Source organism: Sinocyclocheilus anshuiensis, unplaced genomic scaffold (genome assembly GCF_001515605.1).
Source record: "Sinocyclocheilus anshuiensis isolate Anshui unplaced genomic scaffold, SAMN03320099.WGS_v1.1 scaffold282, whole genome shotgun sequence".
NCBI classification, from domain to species: Eukaryota; Metazoa; Chordata; class Actinopteri; order Cypriniformes; family Cyprinidae; genus Sinocyclocheilus; species Sinocyclocheilus anshuiensis.
The window spans coordinates 611438-635187 of NW_015544154.1; the positions used below are offsets into that span (position 1 = coordinate 611438).

Consider the following 23750-nt stretch of genomic DNA (forward strand, 5'->3'; position numbering starts at 1 on the left):
GCAAATGCTGAAAGACAGAACCAATCAATCACAGACAGCGTTCGCTGCTGACGCATGGCTCACAGTGCTTGTTCAAATAGGGCTGCGTTTCCCGAAAGCATCAGAAGCTTAAGTATATCTATAGAAACCATTGCCACATTATTACATACATTACATAACATTGTTACTATATATAAAATTAATTCTGAAAAATGCATGACGGTTTCCACACAAATATGAAGCAGCAATAATAATAAATGTTTCTTGAGCAGCAAATTATATTAGAATGATTTCTGAAGGATCATGTGACACTGAAGACTGAAGTAATTATGCTTAAAATTCAGCTTTGATCACAAATTTACCATGGTAATAATAATAATAATACATTTTAGTACTTATGTAACACCATGTTTATTTTTCATGAGGTACCCTCAAAAGTGCACCTTTGTAACTTATCTACCCTTAAAGCATGCATACTTGTATGGTTCTAATATGCTCCCTTTTAGGGGTATAGTTGCACCTGTGAGGTTACTGCCCCAGTAAAGGGCTAAAATACAATTATAGGATATTTTACATTCTGACAGTGTAAACAAAAAAGGCCTATGAAATGTAAAAAAAACTGTGGCTTTAAAATCTAATATTAAGTGAGTATAATTACTGATTATATTCTTTTAATAATTTAAAAGATCAGTTTAGTTTAGAGGTATCGGTATCGGTATCGATATCGACGATACTGGGCTTGAAAATATCGGTATCGGATCGAAAATAAAATTTGGTATCGGATCGAAAATAAAATAAGAGGTATCGCCCATCCCTAAACTGGTTCTCATTCAACCATACTTGCGTGCCACGCAAGAACAAACCGCCTTGGCTCTCACATGTCAAGCACATTTGAGCTAGGACTGAGCAATATTTTAGCAATAAGCCCAATTAAAGGTGTGGTTTACAGTGAATTTAGAACAACTAGGCACAATGCCTAGATCCATGCATAAGGTCTTAAAGTGACAGCAGATTAATATACTTGCTGCTGTGTGTCCTTAATGTTAATCACAAAAGATGGAGAAACTGACTGAAAATCTTTTGTAGTTTTCATATGAATGACTTTTTTATTTAATTCATACAGTGAAGACTATATTATAGTGTTTTATTGATCCATTTGATCATTCAGTTTCTGTGGGATTGTGTCTCCTGCCTGAAAAAAATGTGATTTTTTTGCAATATCGCTCACCCCTAATTTGAGTTTCTGTTTACCATATTTGATGTGCTCTATGTATGTGTATTGATCAAAGTTTACATGTGAATAAAGCAAAGCCTAATTATGTTCATCATATAAAGTCTGTTCATCATATAAAATCCTTTCATCATAAAAAGTTATCAGAAGAATTGTATTAAACTGCTCAGTTCCTATGGATTACATTTCTGATGTCTTTAACTTTTTGAAGCATCAAAGTGTTGGTGGAATGGACTTGTAGTGGAGGGACAGAAATCTCTCAGGTTGCATTAAAAACATCTTCATTTGTGTTTCAAAGATGAATGAAAGTCTTATTGGTTTGAAATGACATGAGGGTGAGTAATTGATGACAGAATGTTCATATTTGGGTGAACTAACCTTTTATTTGGCTGTGTTAAGTGTGCAAGGACTACTGTCAGTGACCATCAACCAATCCCTTTTAAGCTAAAACAAATGCCACTCCTGACACCGAGGTTACAATTTATGTGTGCACTGACTTATTGGATCCCTTATTGATTAAGCATGTTTGTTTGTTTTTGTAGGAATGAAGGTGCTTTTTTTCATTCTTCAGTTCACTCTTTGAGGATCTTGTTAAGACATCTGGAGAAAGATCCTCTCTCATATAAACGGAAAAGCATCAACCTTAGGAAGAATGCATTTGTGTTATCAGTCCAGCACTTCACATCCTTTCAAATAACTATTTACCTGCACTTTGGCAGGCCTCGTTCAGCCTCCCTTCTACCTCGTTAACTCACACTCACACGCTCCACCAGCGACCCCACCGCCGCTCCTGCAGGCTGGATACGGAGCTGGTCTGGCCGCGTGCCCCTCCAGTTCTGTGTGTTAGTGTGAGATGGCGCGGCAGGAAGCAGAGAGTCGCTGCCGCTGTGGACTGTAATGTCAGAGCCCAGCAGCCCCGGCGAGAGCCAGTGCGGCGCTCCCAGATTCTTCGTGGGCTGCGTGGAGGATGAGAGCGAAGGCCTGGACGACTGCGCCAGCATGAGGACAGACATGGAGCTGTACGAAGATTACCTGGAGGATGACTCGGTACGAATGGTGTGGACTAGTCTAATAGAGGGATTTTGCAGGAAGTCCTTCACATACTTGGAGATTTAGTAGTTTGAGAACAGAAGCATGTAAAAAAAGTTTTCAGCAGCCATTACTCTAGTCTTCAGTGTCACATGATCCTTCAGAAATCATTCTAATATGCTGGTCTGGTGCTTAAGAAACCTTTCTGTTTAACAAACTTTACTGTCACTTATAATCATTTGAATGCATCCTTGCTAAATAAAAGTATTAATAAAAAAAAATGTACTAACCCTAAACATTTGAACAGCAGTATAGAACACAGTATAGAACTGCCAATTAAGTGTATTGCTTAGAAGCCTATGCCACCATTACTAATTTAAAAATGTTCAGTGGCGAAGTACTGTGCAACAAAACTGCTTTATGGCCATGCAATTATAGAGAGTTAATCAATACCCTTGAAATGTCAAACAGTCCGATTTAAGGAATAAACAATGCCTTGGCTTAACCTTTTTAATATTTTAGATTTTGATATAATTTAGGGCTGTTTTTGTTATGCAGTATGTCTCCGGTTGTTCCTGCGATTCTCCTGAAGTGTTCTTTTCAACATCTTCTGGTCACATAAGTATGGCCACTCACATGCAGTCTTGCTGCTGAGTAGGGCTGCATGATTAATCGAATGCGATTGTCATGCACATTTTGTTAAAAAAGCCGGTTCTGTAATCAGCAAGAAATCATCATCACGTATTTGATTTATCGTGCAGCCCTACTGCTGAGTTTGATATGTCTAGGTAGATACCGGTATGTCTTATTTAAATTCTTGCTGTTTCTCTTAAGCCTCCAGAGTGTCAGATCGTGGTGGGGATTTGCTGTATGATGAAGAAATCCAAGTCCAAACCCATGACTCAGATCTTGGAGCGTCTTTGCAAGTTTGAGTACATCACAGTTGTCATCTTTCCAGAGGACGTCATACTTAATGAACCGGTGGAGAAGTGGCCACTCTGTGACTGCCTGATCTCATTTCACTCTAAAGGTATGTCATGTGTTTCTCCACCGAAGTCTTAACCGTAAAATAAGTCAATAAAATCAAGAAGCAGCTTCAGTTACTAAACATTTCTGCATCATCAACTAGTCTAATGAAGGTACACAATGGAGGTACGGTCACATTGGTAACATTTCAGCTAAATGTTGTGGGCTAAAAGGTCAGTTGTCTATTGTCAATAATGTAGGGATGTATGAAGCACCGCTCACACAGAAGTCACTTTCAAACCCAGCTGCTTTCTGCTGGTCAAGCGAATTTGAGTTACCAACTTGAACCTGTTGCAAAGTCTGCATGGGAAAAATCTGCTATCTGCATTTTGCCCTCATATGAAGTTCCCAATCGCATGGATTTCTATTGAAATGACTGGATTTTTGCCTGTGAAAATGTCAAACAATGAATTTTACTGTAATTTGCTCCCTTGGTGTGCAAAGATGCCTGATAAGCAGTCTACAAATTTATTTACCGTGTGTTGTGTCTTTGGCAAGTCATTTTTATATTATCATGGCCGTACTACCAACATTAATATTTTCTCTTAAATTAGGTTTCCCCTTGGATAAGGCAGTGAGTTACACAAAGCTCCGCAACCCGCTGCTCATCAATGATCTTAATATGCAGTATTACATACAGGATAGGTATTAGCATGTTCTTCAACCACAGTTTTGCATATCGTCTCTCATATTTACATACATTTCAGCATCCTGTATGATACCTGAATAAGGCTTTTCTGTGATTTTTTTAAATCATATTTTAGGAGGGAAGTATATCGTATCCTGCAGGAGGAGGGGGTAGATCTGCCACGCTATGCTGTGTTAAACCGTGACCCTGACAATCCTGATGGTCAGTCATAGCTTTTTTCAAAAATACAAACTGTTTCTTATTTTTTTTTTCCTGTAATGTTTTTAAAGAGCTGTCTTTTGTTATTTGCTTGCTTATTTCCTCATCATCCAATAGTGAAGTACAAACCTTAATCTTAGCAAAGTGTCCTGCTTTGTCTCTGCTCTGATTTATTTTAGTCTCTGAGTAAATATAGCCCCTCACGCAGAGCATTTTCAAGTGTTTTACAGGCCAAAGATACAAGTATTTCTCAGAGTCCTGTGATGGGACCATCTGGCATCCAATGAGCCATTATGTTCTTGGCAGCTATGACAGTTCCCTCAGGACCTGAATAAATGTATCCTCCTCTAAACAAATTACAATCAAAGTGCTATATTTACCCAGTTATAAATCCACATAATGGTCATATCTCAGATGATGACTGTATTAACTGTGTATCTGCTCAGATATTGTTTCTCTTCACTGGAATACTGTTTTGATTGGCCTTTCCTTCTTGTGTTTTGCCATAGAGTGTAACCTTGTTGAGGGAGAAGACCAAGTTGAAGTTAACGGTGAAGTCTTTCTAAAACCCTTTGTAGAGAAGCCTGTTTCTGCTGAGGACCATAATGTGTACATCTACTACCCAACTTCAGCTGGAGGAGGCAGCCAGCGTCTCTTCAGAAAGGTCTTTTTTCAATGACTTCCTGTTATCTATGCATAGAGCTCGAATTGCATCCCTCTCACACAGGCACATCATTTGTTTTTGGGAGTGGTCGAAACAGAAACAGAAGAGCATGGCCTTCCCTGTCAGCTGTTAAAAATAGACAAAATTGAAGAGTTTATCAGTGTATTTAGTCAGTGTTGGGGAGTAACCAGCTAAAATGAGCAACACTACTAACTTGAAGTCTTGTTTTAGCAGTTCATTCATTCATTAAAACCTTTGATTTACCAACCAGAGTTATAGAGTGCTGCAGGAAAGTCCTAAAACCCACAAACAATTTAGCATTTTTGAAATTACTGTTCCACCGTCCCAAAGTCAATAGGTGTTTTTTGGTTAAATGCCTGAAAAAAGGTCTGTGGTTAACACAAGCTTTTATTTTTTCATTTGGATTTTAAAAAATACTATAAGAGTTAAGTAAGCCATATGTATGTTAACTCCCTGAAAACAGTGTGGCTAAAACGTTTTTTTTTTTTGAGCATCTTGACCATCCTGACACAGTAACACTTGCTCAACCAGTGTTGTGAGTTTGGGGTAGAGCATTATTTGTTCGACCAATAACAGATAGGGATAGTGTTAATGAAACTTTTGCAAAACTGTTCCATTTGGTAACACCATGTCACAGAAAGTACACTTTGCAGCTCTAAATTCGGATGTTTATCACACATTTGATTCAGTTATATAAATGATGGTGCATTTTAATTTTTATTAGTTGTATTTATGTTTTATAACTTGTAGGGTTTATTTACTTAAAATTATTAGCCGCTTGTAGTAGTTTCATAGTAACTTCCCTAGCACTGCTTACAGTTATATGAACTACAGTTTATTAACAAAACTGTGAATTATGCACAAAATGCACTATGTGGAGTAAAGGAATATTTGAGTGTGAATGTGCCTCTTTTTCAGATTGGGAGCAGAAGTAGTGTTTACTCTCCAGAGAGCAGTGTGAGGAAAACTGGCTCCTATATCTATGAAGAGTTCATGCCAACTGATGGCACAGATGTGAAGGTACTAAATAATTTAACATAATTTTTACCCAGGGATTGCATTACCCTGTTCCTCTTGATCTATACAGAGCAAAGTTTTGTTTTCTTACATGTTTAGTTCAATTGTAAATTTGCTCTTTTTAGAGGAGCAGCACCGTTTCTTAGACAGTTTGTTGTTTTAGACTTAGTTCTTGTTCATCTTGTTATGCTGTGTGCCTGGAAACTCGTGCTATTTGTAAAATGTCTTTGTCTTTTTTTTTTTGTTTACAGCTCTCCTTTGAAAATAAGATGAAAATATAATTTTTTGCTTTTGTGCGTGCTTGTTTTGTTGCAGGTGTATACAGTAGGGCCAGACTACGCTCACGCAGAGGCTCGTAAGTCCCCTGCTCTCGACGGGAAAGTTGAGCGAGACAGTGAAGGCAAAGAAATCCGCTACCCAGTCATGCTCACTGCTATGGAGAAGCTTGTGGCCCGTAAAGTGTGTCTGGCATTCAAGGTCAGATGAGCTGCTCGTTTCTTGGTTTCAAGTACAGAATGAAAATGTTTCTGATAGATTACATTTTCTGGGCTTCAGGGTTTAAGGCATTTTTTTTCTTTCAGTTCAGTTAAACCTGTTCATATTGATTTTATTTTTAAAAATTCTCTTTGCACTCTAGCAAACAGTGTGTGGATTCGACCTCCTCCGAGCCAATGGCCACTCGTATGTGTGTGATGTTAACGGATTTAGCTTTGTGAAGAATTCCATGAAATACTATGATGACTGTGCTAAGATCCTGGGGTAAAGCCTAATAATCAGATAAAGATTCAAAATGTTTGTCATTCAAACAGATTGACATATAGTTGCAAAATGCACAACGTGATGAGTTTGGCTTGTTCTTTCTCTCAGAAATATTGTGATGAGGGAGCTGGCTCCACAGTTCCAGATCCCTTGGTCCATACCTACAGAGGCAGAGGACATTCCTATTGTACCCACTACATCAGGGACCATGTACTTATCACATGCTATACTCACATCTTTGACTCATTAAAGTAGTGTACACTATTCATTAATGGAAGTAAAATGAATCTTTCTTTAAAATAAATGCCAAGTGCCCCTATTATGGTATTGCATCAGAATGACTTTTTTTGTGGTTCTGTCCGTTAGGATGGAGCTGCGCTGTGTGATAGCTGTGATCCGTCATGGAGATCGTACACCAAAGCAGAAGATGAAGATGGAAGTTCGGAATCCCATGTGTGTTCTTGTCACCTACTCAATAGACTTAATCACTTAAAGCATGACTAATGGATCCAAAATGCAAAATATCGTGCTTGTTCCTTTCTTCCAGGTTTTTTGAGCTTTTTGAAAAATACGGTGGGTATAAAACAGGCAAGCTGAAGCTAAAGAAACCCAAACAACTGCAGGTAACAATTTTATTTATTTTAATTACAATTTTTATATTTTGTTGAATTTAAACCAGTCGTTCTCAACCTTATGGATTCAAAGCACACCTATTTTTTTCTATGGCCACTCCTAGTGTAATTAAAAAAATTATTGTCTTTACATGAATCTTCCAGTCATTTGTTATTTACTGGCTAAAGATTTAATTTGATGTATGTATATTCACTGTCAAATGCCTAATGGTGTTTTAAGATTTTATTAATTTACATGACTTTTCCAAGGTTTACAAATCACACTTTTAAAATTAGGCTACCTCATATATTCAAGTTCTCAAAGACTCTGGAATCTTAGTTACCCAAAGGAAACAAAAAGTTAATGAGGTTGTAAATTAAAATAAGAAATCATTTGATATTTTAGTTTATTTTGTTTTAGCTTATTTTAATACCTGTTTTGTCTTATTTTGCAACACTTTAAGTCATCTTGAGGCCTCCTTGGAAGTTTGTTGAAACCCCATAGTGAGCCCCGTTTCAGAGCCACTCATTTAAATGTTAAATTTATTGTTAAAAGCATATCTGTGCTGCGCTGTTTCCACAGGAAGTTCTGGACATTACCAGGACACTCTTGACAGACATAGGACAGCATACTGACTGTGAAATTGAGGAGAAGAAGTCCAAGCTCGAACAACTAAAGACTGTTCTAGAAATGTATGTTACTGTAAGATGGTAACTGGGTCATGCTAACTGGCACATTTGCAGTGTCCTGTGGTGGCCTCCTTTCAGTCTTGTGACATGACATATTTTCCAAAGAAATAGATACATGTCTCATTTACAATTTTACTGGATCAGGTGTTATATGAAACAATGCATTACTTGCCTTCATATTCCTAACAGATGCTTTCTTAGAAAAAAAAAGTACAATAATGTTTCTAGTGTGTCAAAGGAGACATCTTTAACATGTCTTAAAGGAGATTTAGTTGATGGATGTTGTATATGAACACAATGTTCAGATATATTACCAACATGCTGTATTTTTAGAATCTCAGTTGTAAGATTCGTCCAGTGGCACAATATGCAGTGTCCCCTTTCACAACCCTTGTCAAGCATCACTCATTTTGGAATAGCGTAGATTCGCTGGATATATTTCAGAGCAGCTGATCTGGCAAGTCCTGGCAAGATGTTAATATAGACATCAGTCAAAAACAGTGAGGTGGAAGGTAAACTTCTTTGGAGCCTATAGGATATGGCCTAATTAAACTATTGTCTCTGTTCTGATTTTTTTTTTAGGTATGGCCATTTCTCTGGAATCAATAGGAAAGTGCAGCTAACCTACCTTCCTCATGGACAGCCCAAAACATCCAGTGAGGAGGAAGGTATGAGGATTGCTGATCGGGAAACATGTCCTCTTTGGCTTGAATCATGTTGTGCATGATGGTGCTGCTGTGTGTGTTGTGAGCAGATACTCGTAAGGAGGGCCCCTCTATACTGCTGGTGCTGAAGTGGGGGGGAGAGCTGACTCCAGCTGGCAGAGTTCAGGCTGAAGAACTTGGCAGGGCTTTTCGCTGCATGTATCCTGGAGGTCAAGGTAGACCTGTCTCCTGTCTGTCAGTCTCTTAAGCTTAAGGACACAGACATTCATCACTGGTTGTGCCCATTTCGCACTTTAGATGTTCTTCATCATGAGTTTCCGAGTCCACAAATCTCATGCTTTTTAGTTCCTCCTTACAGCATTCTAATCCAACATTACACATAAAACACATGTGACAGAATATTGGACATCTTAATTATGTCCATTAATCAATCATCTAAAAGCATTATATACTGTAATGCTTAATAGATGAGTAGTTGGTGAATTTTATGAATATGAATATATGAATCATAGTTAAATAACTGATTAATAGTGACTAATACAATATACAGTTGCATATAGAGTGCTGTCGGAATGAGTCCTGAAACTCAGAAATGAGTAAGCATTTTTGAACTTCCGGGTTCCATTGTCCCGAAGGCGAGGTTTTTTTTTTTTTTATGGGTTTTTGGTTAAATGTCTGTGGTTAACAGAGCGCTCAAGATATTTTCACAGTTTAATTCCACAGCATAAAATACTTCAGTAATACCTCACTTGTGAATTTAAGCTTTTTGTTTCTTGAAAAGGCAATTGCTAAGAAGTGGCTAAATGGGACTACGGAGGTTGTTGGGGACATTAAACGTCATCATGCCAAACAGGAAAACTCATCTACTTACTAGTCCACTTTTACACCCTTGTTGTGTTTATATTTGCATTCTTGCAAGTTATTCTTACTCACACTTCCCAACTTGTAGATTTTAATAAAAAAATGGAAGGAGTCTTCAGAAGCTTAATGGTGGCAACATTTGACGATTTAGCTTTTTACTTCAGGAGAAATCCTATTGGCTTTGGGTTGGCCAACAAAAATATGTCATCCCTGCTGCACTGTATTAAACAAAGATTTATGAAGTATTTATTATAATACAACCATTTTACTTCATGTTCTTGAAATGTATTAAATGTAAGATAGTATGAAATGTTGCCCAATGTTGGGATAAAACCGAGTGCCTATTCAGCAGTCTTTATATTATTCACTTCCCTTTTTCTTGTTTGTTCTTGGTTATAATTTCTGCCTCTTTTTTTCTGTGAGGCAGTTTTATGCCATTTGCATTATAAAAGTGTCATAAAACTATATTGTTCATATCACTTTATTGTCTTCTGATACATTTGTGTGAAGATCAGACTTAAAGGGGTCATGAACTGCCTTATTTTATTATTATGTCCACTTATAATGATCTCAAAATTTTTACATCAATAAACATCATAATTTAGAAGTAAAAGGCATTTTTTCTGTCTGGTTTTGACCCCCTTCATCAGAACGTTCTGTTTGAATAGGCGTGATTGATTGTAGACTCGTCCACTGCTATGATTGGCTTGCAGTTGTGTATGTTTGACAGCCTACATCCTTCAAAGATGGACACTGCTGTGATTTAGATTAAAAACACATAAGTACTCAGTACATATCAAACGATCTGTATTTACAGACAAAGCAATAGTGACCACGTAATAAAAACTGTTACTCACACATGTGTGGTGTCACATTATTGTCGGATCCAATACATTCAGCACAGCATAGTCTTTATTTTCAATCTTTCTGAAAATCCTGCGTCGAATTGTGCCTTGTTTGTGAATGAATCTGCGGTGAAATTAAGTGAACAAATGACCAAGTTCTTACTGACGTGGTCTGACACTTTAAAAAAAAACTTTTCAGAGGATTTAAAAATAAAGTTCATCCATTCTTTTCTAATGTTGGGATCAGAAGGAAGGTGATGTACAGCATATTGTTGTATTCTGAGCCATCTTTATCGTTTGGTTTCTGTGTACCTGCGTTTGCCTCTCTCGTTATTTACGCTACGTGTGCAAATCGGTGGGCGGGGCTAAAGAGGCAGTGCTGTAGAAGCAGGCGTTGATCTTCTCCTGCAGAGGCAGTGTTTAGCCACACTATTACGTCATAAAGTGGCACATTCCACAACCTGTTATGGCAGATTGGCTTCAATATAAGCTGTTTTTAGACTAACGAGAAAGTTCTGAGTTCTGAAACTTACAGGATGTTTATATAGTACAATGTCTCTTATATGTCAAAAAAAAATTTGATTTCTCAGTTCCCCTTTATGACCCCTTTAAATTTTAGCTGTTGTTCACTAATAAACTTCCGTTCTTTCTTATCTCGCAAATTTTATTTACAGTCATGTTTTGCTTATTGGTGAAGTTGCCAAACTTGAATTGAACACTGGAATGAATGAGATTTGAGAGAAAAATATACCCGTTTGCAGTTATGTTATGAAAACATTTTCAGTCTTTGGACTCATCATAATTTAGAAGTAAAAGGCATTTTTTCTGTCTGGTTTTGACCCCCTTCATCAGAACGTTCTGTTTGAATAGGCGTGATTGATTGTAGACTCGTCCACTGCTATGATTGGCTTGCAGTTGTGTATGTTTGACAGCCTACATCCTTCAAAGATGGACACTGCTGTGATTTAGATTAAAAACACATAAGTACTCAGTACATATCAAACGATCTGTATTTACAGACAAAGCAATAGTGACCACGTAATAAAAACTGTTACTCACACATGTGTGGTGTCACATTATTGTCGGATCCAATACATTCAGCACAGCATAGTCTTTATTTTCAATCTTTCTGAAAATCCTGCGTCGAATTGTGCCTTGTTTGTGAATGAATCTGCGGTGAAATTAAGTGAACAAATGACCAAGTTCTTACTGACGTGGTCTGACACTTTAAAAAAAAACTTTTCAGAGGATTTAAAAATAAAGTTCATCCATTCTTTTCTAATGTTGGGATCAGAAGGAAGGTGATGTACAGCATATTGTTGTATTCTGAGCCATCTTTATCGTTTGGTTTCTGTGTACCTGCGTTTGCCTCTCTCGTTATTTACGCTACGTGTGCAAATCGGTGGGCGGGGCTAAAGAGGCAGTGCTGTAGAAGCAGGCGTTGATCTTCTCCTGCAGAGGCAGTGTTTAGCCACACTATTACGTCATAAAGTGGCACATTCCACAACCTGTTATGGCAGATTGGCTTCAATATAAGCTGTTTTTAGACTAACGAGAAAGTTCTGAGTTCTGAAACTTACAGGATGTTTATATAGTACAATGTCTCTTATATGTCAAAAAAAAATTTGATTTCTCAGTTCCCCTTTATGACCCCTTTAAATTTTAGCTGTTGTTCACTAATAAACTTCCGTTCTTTCTTATCTCGCAAATTTTATTTACAGTCATGTTTTGCTTATTGGTGAAGTTGCCAAACTTGAATTGAACACTGGAATGAATGAGATTTGAGAGAAAAATATACCCGTTTGCAGTTATGTTATGAAAACATTTTCAGTCTTTGGACTTGTTAAACCTTTGGATGTTAATGTAGACTATACTGGGGTGTTCCACCCTGTTCCTGCAGATACTATGTTGCAGAGTTTTGTTCCAGTCTGTTCCAACACCCATGCCTCTTACTGTCAAGCAAGACCTTGATTAGGTTTGGAGCGAAACCCAGAAAGACTGGGTTTTCAGGAACAGGGTTGATTGCCTCAGTTCAATATGGCTATTTAGTCTCATCATGTTTTCATCTGTGAATGTTATTTTCTTGTCCACTTGTAGGGGATTATGCTGGCTTTCCAGGCTGCGGCCTGCTCAGGCTACACAGCACCTACCGGCATGACCTCAAGATCTATGCCTCTGATGAGGGCAGAGTGCAAATGACTGCTGCTGCCTTTGCGAAGGTCTTTAGTCACAACAAATACAGGTCGTCTAAGGTTTAAAGATATTAAGTTGTCAGAGGATGTTAAGTTGGTGTTGGTTGTCTGGCTGTCAGGGTCTCTTGGCACTGGAAGGGGAACTGACACCGATCCTGGTCCAGATGGTAAAGAGTGCAAATATGAACGGCCTGCTGGATAACGATATCGAATCCCTCAGTGGCTGTCAGCAGAGGGTTAAGGCCAGACTTCACGAGATCATGCAGAAAGATGAAATCTTCACAGAAGAAGACTTTGACAGGGTAAATCGAAGCATCAGACAGCTTTTGAACTAAGGGTGTATTCAGCCCTCCGCTGACTTGATATGAAAACACACCTGTGTCCACTTTATCTCTTGTTTCTCCAGCTGGCTCCAACATGCAGCAGCTCTCTGGTGAACTCTATGAAGGCTGTGGAGAATCCAGTAAGTACGTGTGATCAAGTCTACACCCTTGTCCAGAGCCTAACCTCACAGATCCACAAAAGACTTGAAGACCCCAAATCAGCAGGTGATTGCTCTGTGCTCATAGAAGAGAGAAAAACACATTAAAAGGCCAAAATGAGTAACTTGTGAAAAAAAGACCTGAGTAAGTGAGTTGGTGTTTCCTTTCAGATTTACAGCTGTACCACAGCGAGACACTGGAGATGATGCTGCAGCGCTGGTCTAAGTTGGAAAGGGACTTCCGCATGAAGAGTGGCCGCTACGACATCAGCAAGATTCCTGACATTTACGACTGTGTTAAGTATGACGTGCAGCACAACATCTCTCTGGGCCTGGAGGACACATACGAACTCTTCAAGCTCTCTAGAGCACTAGCCAACACTGTCATACCACAGGTGTGTGAGAAAATTCTGAAACTCATGAACTCGTACAGCATTTCCTCAGAGCTGAAGATTTATTTTTATACAGTTTTTACATAGTTGCTTTAGCAACAGGTTTGTTTGAATACCGATATTTCTCCAAATATTTTCACTAGCACTAGCTATTGCTTTGTTTGGGGAATAAAAATCAGTTTAAATATTTTTTCACATATCACTCAGTTCTTGGATACCACAACAAAAAGTGAAATCTAAAAATGTAGTCCAACAGATAATCTTACTATTATCAATAGTCCAACTAACAGCCGTGCTATTTTAGTATCATTGACATACTAGTTTTTGTTAATATTTTGAATATTTTGAATTTATTTTTATATTTTTATATTTTCTGTTTTCATTTTAATTTTAGTTAGAGTTTTAGTAATTTTGTTTTGTTTTTGTAATTTAAATAATTTAAAAAAAGTATATATTTGAGTATATGTGAGTGTTTCAACTGTAATACAGCTGTCCTTCAAACTACTTTTTTAGGAGTACGGCATTAATAAGGTGGAGAAGCTGGATATTGCGTATGCCTACTGTCTGCCTTTAGTGAAGAAGATTCAGCTTGACCTTCAGAGGACACATGAGGATGAGTCTGTAAACAAGCTGCATCCACTGTGAGATGCCGTTTTGTCAGTCTCATCTCTTTTCTTTTATTTGATCTCTCCTATTGAGCATGAGAGCTCACACTTGTCCATCTCTTTGTGTCCCAGATATTCACGTGGAGTGCTGTCACCAGGCAGGCATGTCCGAACTCGGCTGTATTTCACGAGCGAGAGTCACGTCCACTCACTGCTTAGCATCTTCCGTTATGGTGGCCTATTGGATGTAAGTATCATAGCACATTAGAAATTAATAGATTTTAAATGTAGTAAATTCCAACTTCATCATTACATCAAATGAAAGCTCTTGATGAGCTCTTTTTACTGCCAAAAGGACACAAGTGAATTCATAATTGGAGTTATTCATTAGAAACCAAAAGACTTAACACTGAAAATACTAAGCCAGTTGGTGCCAAAAGGGTGTAACTGCCCTTATGCCACTTTGGCATTGAGAAATGTATTGAGGGTAAAGTCAAAATGACTGACACAACAAGTAAGCCTGGTAGGTCAACCATGAGAAGAAAGCAGTTTTTAACTACTGAAGTACTCCATGCTAAAGTGTACTTCTTTTTCAAAAGGGTAGAGAAGTGCAGAAGCTATTGCAGTAGTACAAATGAAAAGTAAAAGAGAGAACAAGAGCACTTTTTTAAGCAATTGTCTTTGATTGTGGTATCAGTTGAGTGTTAAAGGATGCATGATGTTTCAGGAGGAGAAGGACCAGCAGTGGAAGAGAGCCATGGATTATCTGAGTGCAGTGTCTGAGCTCAACTACATGACCCAGATCGTCATAATGCTCTATGAAGACAACAATAAGGTACATCCTGCTCTCACTGTCCATTCTGCTCCTTTGAGGCACAGAATAAACATAAGTGAACTGTAATAACTGAGCTGTAAAATGTTTTATGTTTGAGTGGGGACTGTGCAGTCTCAATAGAGTGCTTCAAAAAAATGTGACAATTGTGATATTTTGTTAACTCAGGACCCATCCTCTGAAGAACGCTTCCATGTGGAACTGCATTTCAGCCCTGGGGTCAAAGTATCTGAGGAGGAGAGTGCTCCAATGGGCTTTGGCTTCCGACCAGCCTCTGCTGAAGTATACAGACTTTCCTTTGTTCCATTTTCTCATTATGTTTGGATTAGATTGTTTTTCAGCTAATGATAGCTAGGTTTGTTTGCTGAAGTTTCCATGTCTGTGTTTGTGTGTGTTCACATAGAATGATCAGAAGCAAACAGACCCTGGTAGTTTGGAAAATCTCATACAAGATGAGCCTGACCGCGCTTTGCCCCTTTCAGAGGCCATCAGCACCCAGAGGAAATCGCCTCTGATCCGGAACCGCAAGACTGGCTCCATGGAGGTATCTCACTCAGCCACCTACTATGCCAACCACTGAACAGTGTGCTTTAAAAATACTTTTATAAATCTCTGTGGTCAGAATCAGGCTGGCTTTTCTTCATTTGTTGTGTGCACAGGTCCTGTCAGAAAGCTCGTCCTCTAAAGGGGGCAGCTATCGCCTCTTCCCCTCCTGCTCACGTCAGTCTCCAGAGATGAAGCAGAGCGGATTAGGTTGGTATCATGTGTCTGTCCCTCACTCAGCCTCAACAACTGCTGTTTATCTCTTCTCCCTGACAGGAAATCACCCTCTGAATCCAACGCAACACTATACTGCATGTTATGTCGGGTGTAAAATCCATTAGCTGACTGCTTTCATTGATGTTACCAAGGAAATTGGTGGATACAAATTTTGGATCCAGAGATGGAGTTTGGTGTGTGGGAGTGGGATGTTGTTCATTTTTAGACATCTTAGAGGAATCATTCTCCAAGAATTAATTCTTCTGCTCTATTTAAAACTAGTGCTCTTATCTCTGATGTCAGTTTAGTTGGTTATCTTTACGCAAAGCTGTTACCTATGAAAGAAAGTGCCATGAATATTTCCTGCAGTTTTAAAACTTAAAAGTTTTGCATGGAAAAAAACACATTTGACAAGGGTGTAAATGAGCAAATAATCCTGCATGCAGTCAGACATATTTCATACCTAACTATCTGTAGATTTGAAATTATTAATTTGTCTAATCATATATTTACTATCAATGACATGTGAACGCTGACGTTCATATACTCATATACTCGTTCATATGACTCATATACTGAGCATACTCATCTGCCATTTCACTGAAGTTGTTTTTTTTTTACATTTATTTATTTATATTTTATTTTTTCATAATTGTTCCTAATAGATATAAGGTATATACTTTCAAGAATATTTCCCTGGCAAGAACATTGCTTCTGTCTTTTGTTAATTAGATTTTGCTCTACTAAGCCTCTGTCATTGATGGTCGCCAAACCGCAATGGTTTTGGCACGAGTCATATATTATGGCTTTATAATCCTCTCACTCTCTCTGCAGTAACTGTTGTGTTTTGATTAATAAGTGCATGTGGTTGGTGTGCACACTAATTCCATGATCTAACCCCCTCTGCAGGCTCTCAGTGCGCTGGCCTCTTCAGCACCACCGTCCTGGGGGGCTCCTCTAGTGCCCCCAACCTTCAGGACTACGCACGCACACACCGCAAAAAATTCTCCTCGGGCAGTTTGACCTATAAAGACGGTATGTGCTCAGTCCAGCTCCTTCTCTCATAGAGATAATAAAAGAGTTTAGAAGCTAGAAACTAGTTAAAGGGCACTTCCTGTAAATGTGAGTAATGTAAATTTTAGGATTAAGAACATTCATTGCATCAGGTCTCGAGTGTGTATCACACATCTTGCTGTCATACTCAACATTTCACGTCTGGTTCATTTTCACGATCTTGAATGTGTGGTGTCCAAAAACTCATGGAGTCTACAGTGCCATTCATTGTTTTTCATAAATTATGTCTTTGTTGACTTGTCATTTGTCATATTTTGTGAGCAGTTTTATTTTTGACATCATTTAATTGGAAACACATATGTTTATGTACCATTGCAGGAATCCAAAAAAGTTTGAAGCAAAAACATGGTAAAAATGTAGATTTTGTGAACAGCAAACTGAATATAAACTCTGACCTTGCCTTCATCTATATAAAGGGGCTATTTGCTACATGATCACTTTTTACAATTCAGACTCGGATACAGTGGGTATAGAAAAGAATCACTCCCCTTTAAAATAATTACATTTTGTTGCCTTGCAGCCTGAAGTGTATGGAATGCCAAAGCTGACTTAATTAGAAATAAATAAAGAAATGTAAAAAAGCAAATATAAATAAATAAATATATAAATAAATATACGAAGAAAAGTAAAAAAGCAAAAATAAATAATTATTTATAATTTTATTTCCTTATGTATTTTTTTTTTCCACATTTATTTATTTTTTATTTTATTTATTTATACATTTATTTATTTCCACTTTTATTTATTTTCACATTTATGTATTTATTTACGTATTTATTTCTTTATTTCCACATTTATTTATTTATACATTTATTTATTTTCACATTTATTTATTTCTACATTTCTTTGTCTGTAGGGTAATGAAGAGGGCGTGTTTTACCTCAGGAATAGCAATCGAGCCAGAGTAGGCGAGGGGTAAGCTTTGAGGCCACAGTGACACCTTGTGGTGCCCAAACGATGTACAAGAAGTGTAGCCTACATGAGGTGCCCGTTGATAGTGTGGGATGAATGATTTAGATGGGCAATATGGCCAAAATCTTAAATCACAGGTTATTATTTCAGTTTCACGTGGGGGTTTGTTTCGGCTGGGAAGCGTGCAATCTGTGATCGAGTGCATTTGCTGAAGCTCGCGAAAGCCTGCAATCACTTTCTTATGCATGCTGTTTTTTTAGGTTTCACTTTCAACGCATACAACGCATGTTTCAAACATTCGGGATAGAAGGAGGCATCAGGTAGTTACTGTAGAAGATTTGTCGCTTTGTCGCTGGTTGTTTAGGCTGGGAAGCGTGCAATCTGTGATCGCGTGCATTTGCTGAAGCTCCTGAAAGCGTGCTTTCTTATGCGCGCTGTTTTTTAGGTTTCACTTTCAACGCATGTTTCAAAGATTCGGGATGGAAAGAGGCATCAGTTACTGTAGAAGATTTGTCGCCTCGCGCCACTTCCCGTAATGGGTTCTCTTGGTGTAGATACGGCTTTAGATGCGGATCAATCGGCTGATTAATCACACGTCTTAGGCTGGAAATATCCAGAATTAGATCAAACCAAAGGTGTCCATGGGAACGGAGCTAGTGAAACACACGCCATACATTATGTGAAAATAAATAAATGGATAAATAAAAGAAAAAATAAATAAATGTGAGAAAAAAAAACAAATAAGGAAATAAAATTATAAATAATTATTTATTTTTGCTTTTTTTACTTTTCTTTGTATATTTGTTTATATTTTTATTTATATTTGCTTTTTTACATTTCTTTGTACATTTCTTTTTTTTCTTTATTTCTAATTATGGTAGGATTGGCATTCCATAGAAGTGAAGATGGACACCGTTTTTGTTTTTATCCTGCTGGATTTACTCAGTGCAACTTATAACATTCGAATGAAAGATATAACACCAACATGTCAGAAAAATAAATAAATAAATAAAAAACCTGAATCACTGAGTATGAAAAAGGATCACCCCCTTGCGTCAGTATTTTGTTGAACCATCTTTTGCTTTAATTACAGCCTTTAGTCTGTTGGGATTTGTCTCTATTAATTTTGCACGTCTAGACTTTGCAATATTTGCTCACTCTTCTTTGCAGAACTGCTCAAGTTCAGTTTAATTTGATGGTGAGCGTTTGTGGACTGCAGTCTTCAAGTCATTCCACAGATTTTCAGTGGGGCTTAAGTCTGGGCTCTGACTAGAACATGCAAGGACATTCACCTTTTTCTCCTTCAACCACTGTGTGCTCAGTTTTCTGTGTGCTTTGGGTCATTGTCATGTTGGAAGGTAAACCTTCTTCCCATTGACAACTTTCTGGCAGAGGGCAGCAGATTTTCCTCAAGAATTTGACTGTATTTTGCCCCATCCATTTTTCCTCCTGTACTGACAAGTGCTCCAGTCCCTGCTGCAGAGAAACACCCTCATAACAGAATATTACCAGCTCCATGCTTTACTGCAGTAATGCTGTTATTTGGATGGTGAGCTGGATTGGATTTCCGCCAGACATATCGTTTGGTGTTGAGGCCAAATAATTCAATTTTAGTCTCATCTGCCTCAGAATCTTCTAGGTGTGTTTTGGCAAAGTTCAGTCATAACTGCATGTGGCCTTTCTTGAGGAGTGGCTTTATCATGCAACCCTCCCATACAAGCCACATTTGTGGAGAATTTGTGATATTGTTCACATGCACACAATGACCACTCTTTGTCATAAATTCCTGCAGCTGCTTCAGAGTTGATGTAGGCCTCTTGGTCGCCTCTCTGACCAGTTTCCTCCGGCTCTTTCATCCAGTTTGGAGGGACGTCCTGATCCAGGGAGGGTCTGTGTTGTACCAAATACCTTCCACTTCTTAATAATAGACTTCACTGTGCTTCTAGGCATTGATAAAGCCTTTCAAATGTATTTGTATCCATCTCCTGACTTGTGCCTGTCCACAACTTTATTCCGGAGATGTTTTGACAGTGCCTTGCCACCCATAGTTGATTTGTTTGCTTCAGTTGCACTACCAAGGACTGACATGCTCCAGGAAAGCTCTTTTAATGCTGAGCTACTCAAAATGACCACAGCTGATCACAGTTGAAAGTCAAATGGCTTTTTGTGCCATTGAAAAGGTGATTAGCTACACCTGATTTTACAAGTCTTTTTAGGAGGAGGGTGATCCTTTTGCCAACTAAGTTGGTGATTCTGTTTTTTGTTTTTTTTCTGACATGTTGGTGTTATGTCTTTCACTTGGATGTTATAAGTTGCACAAATACAGCTGGATAAAAACAAAAACTGTGTCCGTCTTCATGTCAGGCTGAAAAGCAACAAAATGTGATTATTTTAAAGGGGGAAATTCTTTTCTATACTCACTGTACACTACCGTTCAAAAGTCTGAGGTATGTAATTTTTTTTACATGTTTGGAAAGAAATCTTATGTGCAGAAATACAGTAAAAACAGTAATATTGTGAAATGTTACATTTTAAAATCTGTTTTCTATACATTATATTTTATATTATCTAGAATGTATATTAAAAGGTTATGTATTCCTATTATAGCAAAGCTGAATTTTAGCAGTCTTCATTGTCACATGACCCTTCAGAAATCATTCTGATATGCTGATTTGGTGCTTAAGAAACATTTCTTACTATTATCAATGTTGAAAACAGTTGTGCTGCTTAATATTTTTGTGGAAACCTTGCTACATTTTTTCAGGATTTAAAGAATAGAAAGTTCAAAACAACATCATGTATATGAAATAGAAATATTTTGTAATATTATTTTCTGTCACTTTTGATCAAATTCAGTTCATCCTTGCTGAATAAAAGTATTAATTTCCTTAAAAAAAATCTTACTGATCCCAGACTTTTGAACAGTAGTGTATATTGCAGTTGTATCACATCACTTTATTTGGTAACACTTTACAATAAGATTCTATATGTTAACACTAGTTAACACATTTTACAGCATCTTGTTAATCTTGGTTAATATTATATGTAGGAATTTACAATACATTTGTAACATTTCAAGTTTTTAACATTAACTAATGTATTATTTAAAAAAAAAAATGAATTAACAATGAACAATAACATTAACCTAAACTAATACATACTGTAAAAATGACTGGTGATTGTTAGTCTTGATAGTTGATGTTAATAAACTGAACCTTATTATAAAGGGTTACCCAATATTTGGGGATTGAAATTATTACTATATTCGATAAGTGGCCATTAGCTTTGGATTTCACTCTAATTTGGTATTTTATGGAAGGATATTCCGGACTATTTTCAAAAGGAATTGCAAATTGTATTTTCAGTTGCGTATGCGTCTACATATGGAAAACGCAACTGAAGATACAATTTGCAATTCCTTTTGAAAATAGTCCGGAATATCCTTCCATAGTATTTTATCTGAAACTGCATTGACAAATTGTCTCTCCAGTACGGTGGCCGAGAAGTGCAAAGCAGATCACAATTCTGAAAACAAAATAACAAATTACAAACGCAAATGCACTGACTTGTTATTTGGTTTTCGAATTTGTCATTGTGTTTTCTGACTTGTTATAATGTTTTCTGAATTGTTGTTGTGCTTTCTGAATTGTTATTTTGTTTTTTAGACTTGCATTTGCGTTTGTAATTTGTTATTTTGTTTTCAGAATTGTGATCTGCTTTGCACTTCTCGGTCACCATACTCCGGTCTATACTGGAGTGCTCTCACATCCCCTGATTCTTTCCAGAATGTTCAGTTTGTACGCTCATGGTGAATCCTATTGTCCACAAGGTGTCAGTGTGACAGTGTTTGGAGTTCTCCCTGTTTCACTTCCCATTTCCTGTGTCTTGTTTTGTTTACTGCTGTTTTGCAGTTCTAACTTTACTCTTCCATTTGTTGCTATCTTATACATGAGCCTGTTCATTTAACCGTATTAGCTTCAGTTAAAATCTCTGGCTGGTCTCTAGGACCCATCTATAGAACACAATCCCCAGTCTCTTTGTCTTCACTGTTGTGTGTGATTGTGTCCTGTGAAGGCATGTGCTGTTACCCTACAGACTCCCAAAGTTGCTTACAGAAGCGAGGGGTCGATCTGACCGTCTCCAGCTCTTCATGATTCTGTCCAACATTTTGTTTGTTCTGAGAGATGACGTCTGATAAGATGGCATCTGTATTTATAGTAGAGAAGTGCCCATAAAGTGACAAGCCGAAAATATTACTGTAGCCAAAGTGTTATAAATAGATTCACTCGTTTACAGTGGCAACTATGTGAAGACATTTAAGCAGTTAAGATAAAGATCCTCTTACTGTCATTTTTTTTTAATTGAGTTTATTTTCTCTACCTGAGCTAGGAATAGCCTCAATAAACCCATTTGTGAGATTGAAATCTTACTTCCTCGTAATAAGGAACATTGTCACTCTTTAGCTGAAAGTCTAAATCACATTGAGACACTAAACACTGCTCTTCTGCTTTCTGACCCAGTGTTTCTGAGTCTGTAGTCACAGTAGAAACCCAGCCCTACACTCCTCACCCTACTATCCTTGACAGTCTCACACCTTCAGCTCTGTAACACCATCCCCATCCTCTACAGGTGTACTGTAAAATATGGTAACTCTAGTGACCTTTTTTATTTCCTCAGAGTTGTTGTCTATGCCGGCAGTAAAGCGATTTTCTGTGTCGTTTGCAAAGCATCCGACTAATGGTACGTCTGCTTCTCTTCAAGTATATTTCCACTTCCTCCACCTCCCTTTGTTTTGCATGTCAATGGAAAACACTTTTCATTTTGGAATTTTTGGTCGGTTTAGTTTTCTTCTGTTTTCACGTGATTTCTACCATGTTTCCTTCGACCTCTCCAGTTTCATCATCTTTTTAACCATTCAACAAAGTCTCAAACCCTTCCCACATACACCGCTATCGCTATCTGTAACCTCCTGCGGACAGCTTTCACTCTCACACAGTGACTCGATGTTAATCAGTTACAAATGACTGTTCATGTGAATGAGTTCAAACACGTGTTTGTTTTCTGTGATTGATTGTGTGTGCACAAGTCTGTGGGAAGGTGGGTGTATTACACTGCAAAAAAAAATCATGTTCTTAATCAGAATTTTTTTGTCTTGTTTTACATTTGGGGAGCAAACTTATATAAGATACACTATCGTTCAAAAGTTTGGGGTCAGTTGATTTTTATTTTCTTGAAAGAAATGAATATTTTTGAATCGTTGCTGTATAAAAATGAGACAGTAAAGACGTTTATAATGTTACAACACATCTCTATTTCAAATAAATGCTGTTCTGTAGAACTTTCTTTTAAAATAGTATCACAGTTTCCACAAATATTCATATTAAGCAGCACAATCTCAATGTTGATAATAAGAAATGTTTCTTGAGCACCAAATCTGTATGTGACACTGAAGAATGAAGTAATGGTTGCTGAAAATTCAGCTTTTCCATCACAGGAATAAATTACATTTTAAAATATATTAAAATAGAAAAGATTTATTTATTTTTATAAATGTAATAATATTTCACTATATTTTTGTATTTTTTATCAAATAAATGCAGACCTCGTGACCATAATAGCTTTTGTTTTCAAAAACATAAAAAAAATCTCTCTAACTTTTGAACAGTAGTATTTCAGAGAGAATATCTTCAACTAATTTGTTAAAAACAATTTGACAGTGTGCTGAGAAAAATAAGTTAATTTAAGATATATTCTCTGCAAACGAGTTGTAATGTTTTATGTACTATTCTAAAGTAATTAAATTTAGTTTGTAATAAGGATGCTTTGATATTCCTACTGCGAAATAAATACATAAAAATACTACTGATTAAGATAATGATTTTTTTTTTTTTTCGCAATGTACAATTATAAATAGATATTGAAGATAATTAATCTGTACCATTACTGGACAGCACACCAATAACTGAACCCTTCCCCTGTCCACAGTTGTCATTGCTCTGGTATTGTTGGACAGTGTTTTTCACTGTTTTGAAATTATTTAAATGTAGCAGAAAGTGATTGTTCACAGGGCAATGGTTCACCTGTCACTCTTTTACTCCATTAATCTTCTCTCCAAGTTTATTTAAGATGAATGTTGTTGTGAATCGTAATTGGGTCAAAGACGAGACGTCACCATTTTGGTGTCCGCATCAAATTAAATTGACAAAAGTCCTTTTAAATACATAAAAAACATGTTAAATGCAAGTGAAGTGTCTACTT

At 37.3% G+C, this 23750-nt stretch overlaps 1 protein-coding gene across 7 annotated transcripts in view; it reads left to right on the plus strand.

The window, feature by feature from the left end:
- Positions 1–2091: 2091 nt before the first annotated feature.
- Positions 2092–23750, plus strand: part of LOC107695346 (inositol hexakisphosphate and diphosphoinositol-pentakisphosphate kinase 2-like) — a 31847-nt gene continuing 10188 nt past the window's right edge. For 3 of the 7 annotated variants that reach the window (XM_016495212.1, XM_016495215.1, XM_016495217.1), the window contains exons 1-27: positions 2092–2257; positions 3074–3269; positions 3820–3910; positions 4030–4115; positions 4622–4776; positions 5716–5817; positions 6130–6291; positions 6452–6573; positions 6682–6783; positions 6940–7026; positions 7121–7196; positions 7768–7877; positions 8457–8542; positions 8629–8754; positions 12343–12464; positions 12557–12739; positions 12844–12985; positions 13090–13313; positions 13824–13951; positions 14048–14162; positions 14643–14750; positions 14916–15029; positions 15151–15291; positions 15407–15500; positions 16416–16541; positions 16899–16928; positions 22170–22232. In XM_016495212.1, coding sequence (XP_016350698.1) covers positions 2108–2257; positions 3074–3269; positions 3820–3910; positions 4030–4115; positions 4622–4776; positions 5716–5817; positions 6130–6291; positions 6452–6573; positions 6682–6783; positions 6940–7026; positions 7121–7196; positions 7768–7877; positions 8457–8542; positions 8629–8754; positions 12343–12464; positions 12557–12739; positions 12844–12985; positions 13090–13313; positions 13824–13951; positions 14048–14162; positions 14643–14750; positions 14916–15029; positions 15151–15291; positions 15407–15500; positions 16416–16541; positions 16899–16928; positions 22170–22232 — 3241 coding nt within the window. In that variant the 5' untranslated portion in view covers positions 2092–2107. The remainder of the gene's footprint in view (positions 2258–3073; positions 3270–3819; positions 3911–4029; positions 4116–4621; positions 4777–5715; positions 5818–6129; positions 6292–6451; positions 6574–6681; positions 6784–6939; positions 7027–7120; positions 7197–7767; positions 7878–8456; positions 8543–8628; positions 8755–12342; positions 12465–12556; positions 12740–12843; positions 12986–13089; positions 13314–13823; positions 13952–14047; positions 14163–14642; positions 14751–14915; positions 15030–15150; positions 15292–15406; positions 15501–16415; positions 16542–16898; positions 16929–22169; positions 22233–23750) is intronic. The other 4 variants (XM_016495213.1, XM_016495216.1, XM_016495214.1 and 1 more) reach the window with 2 other exon arrangements.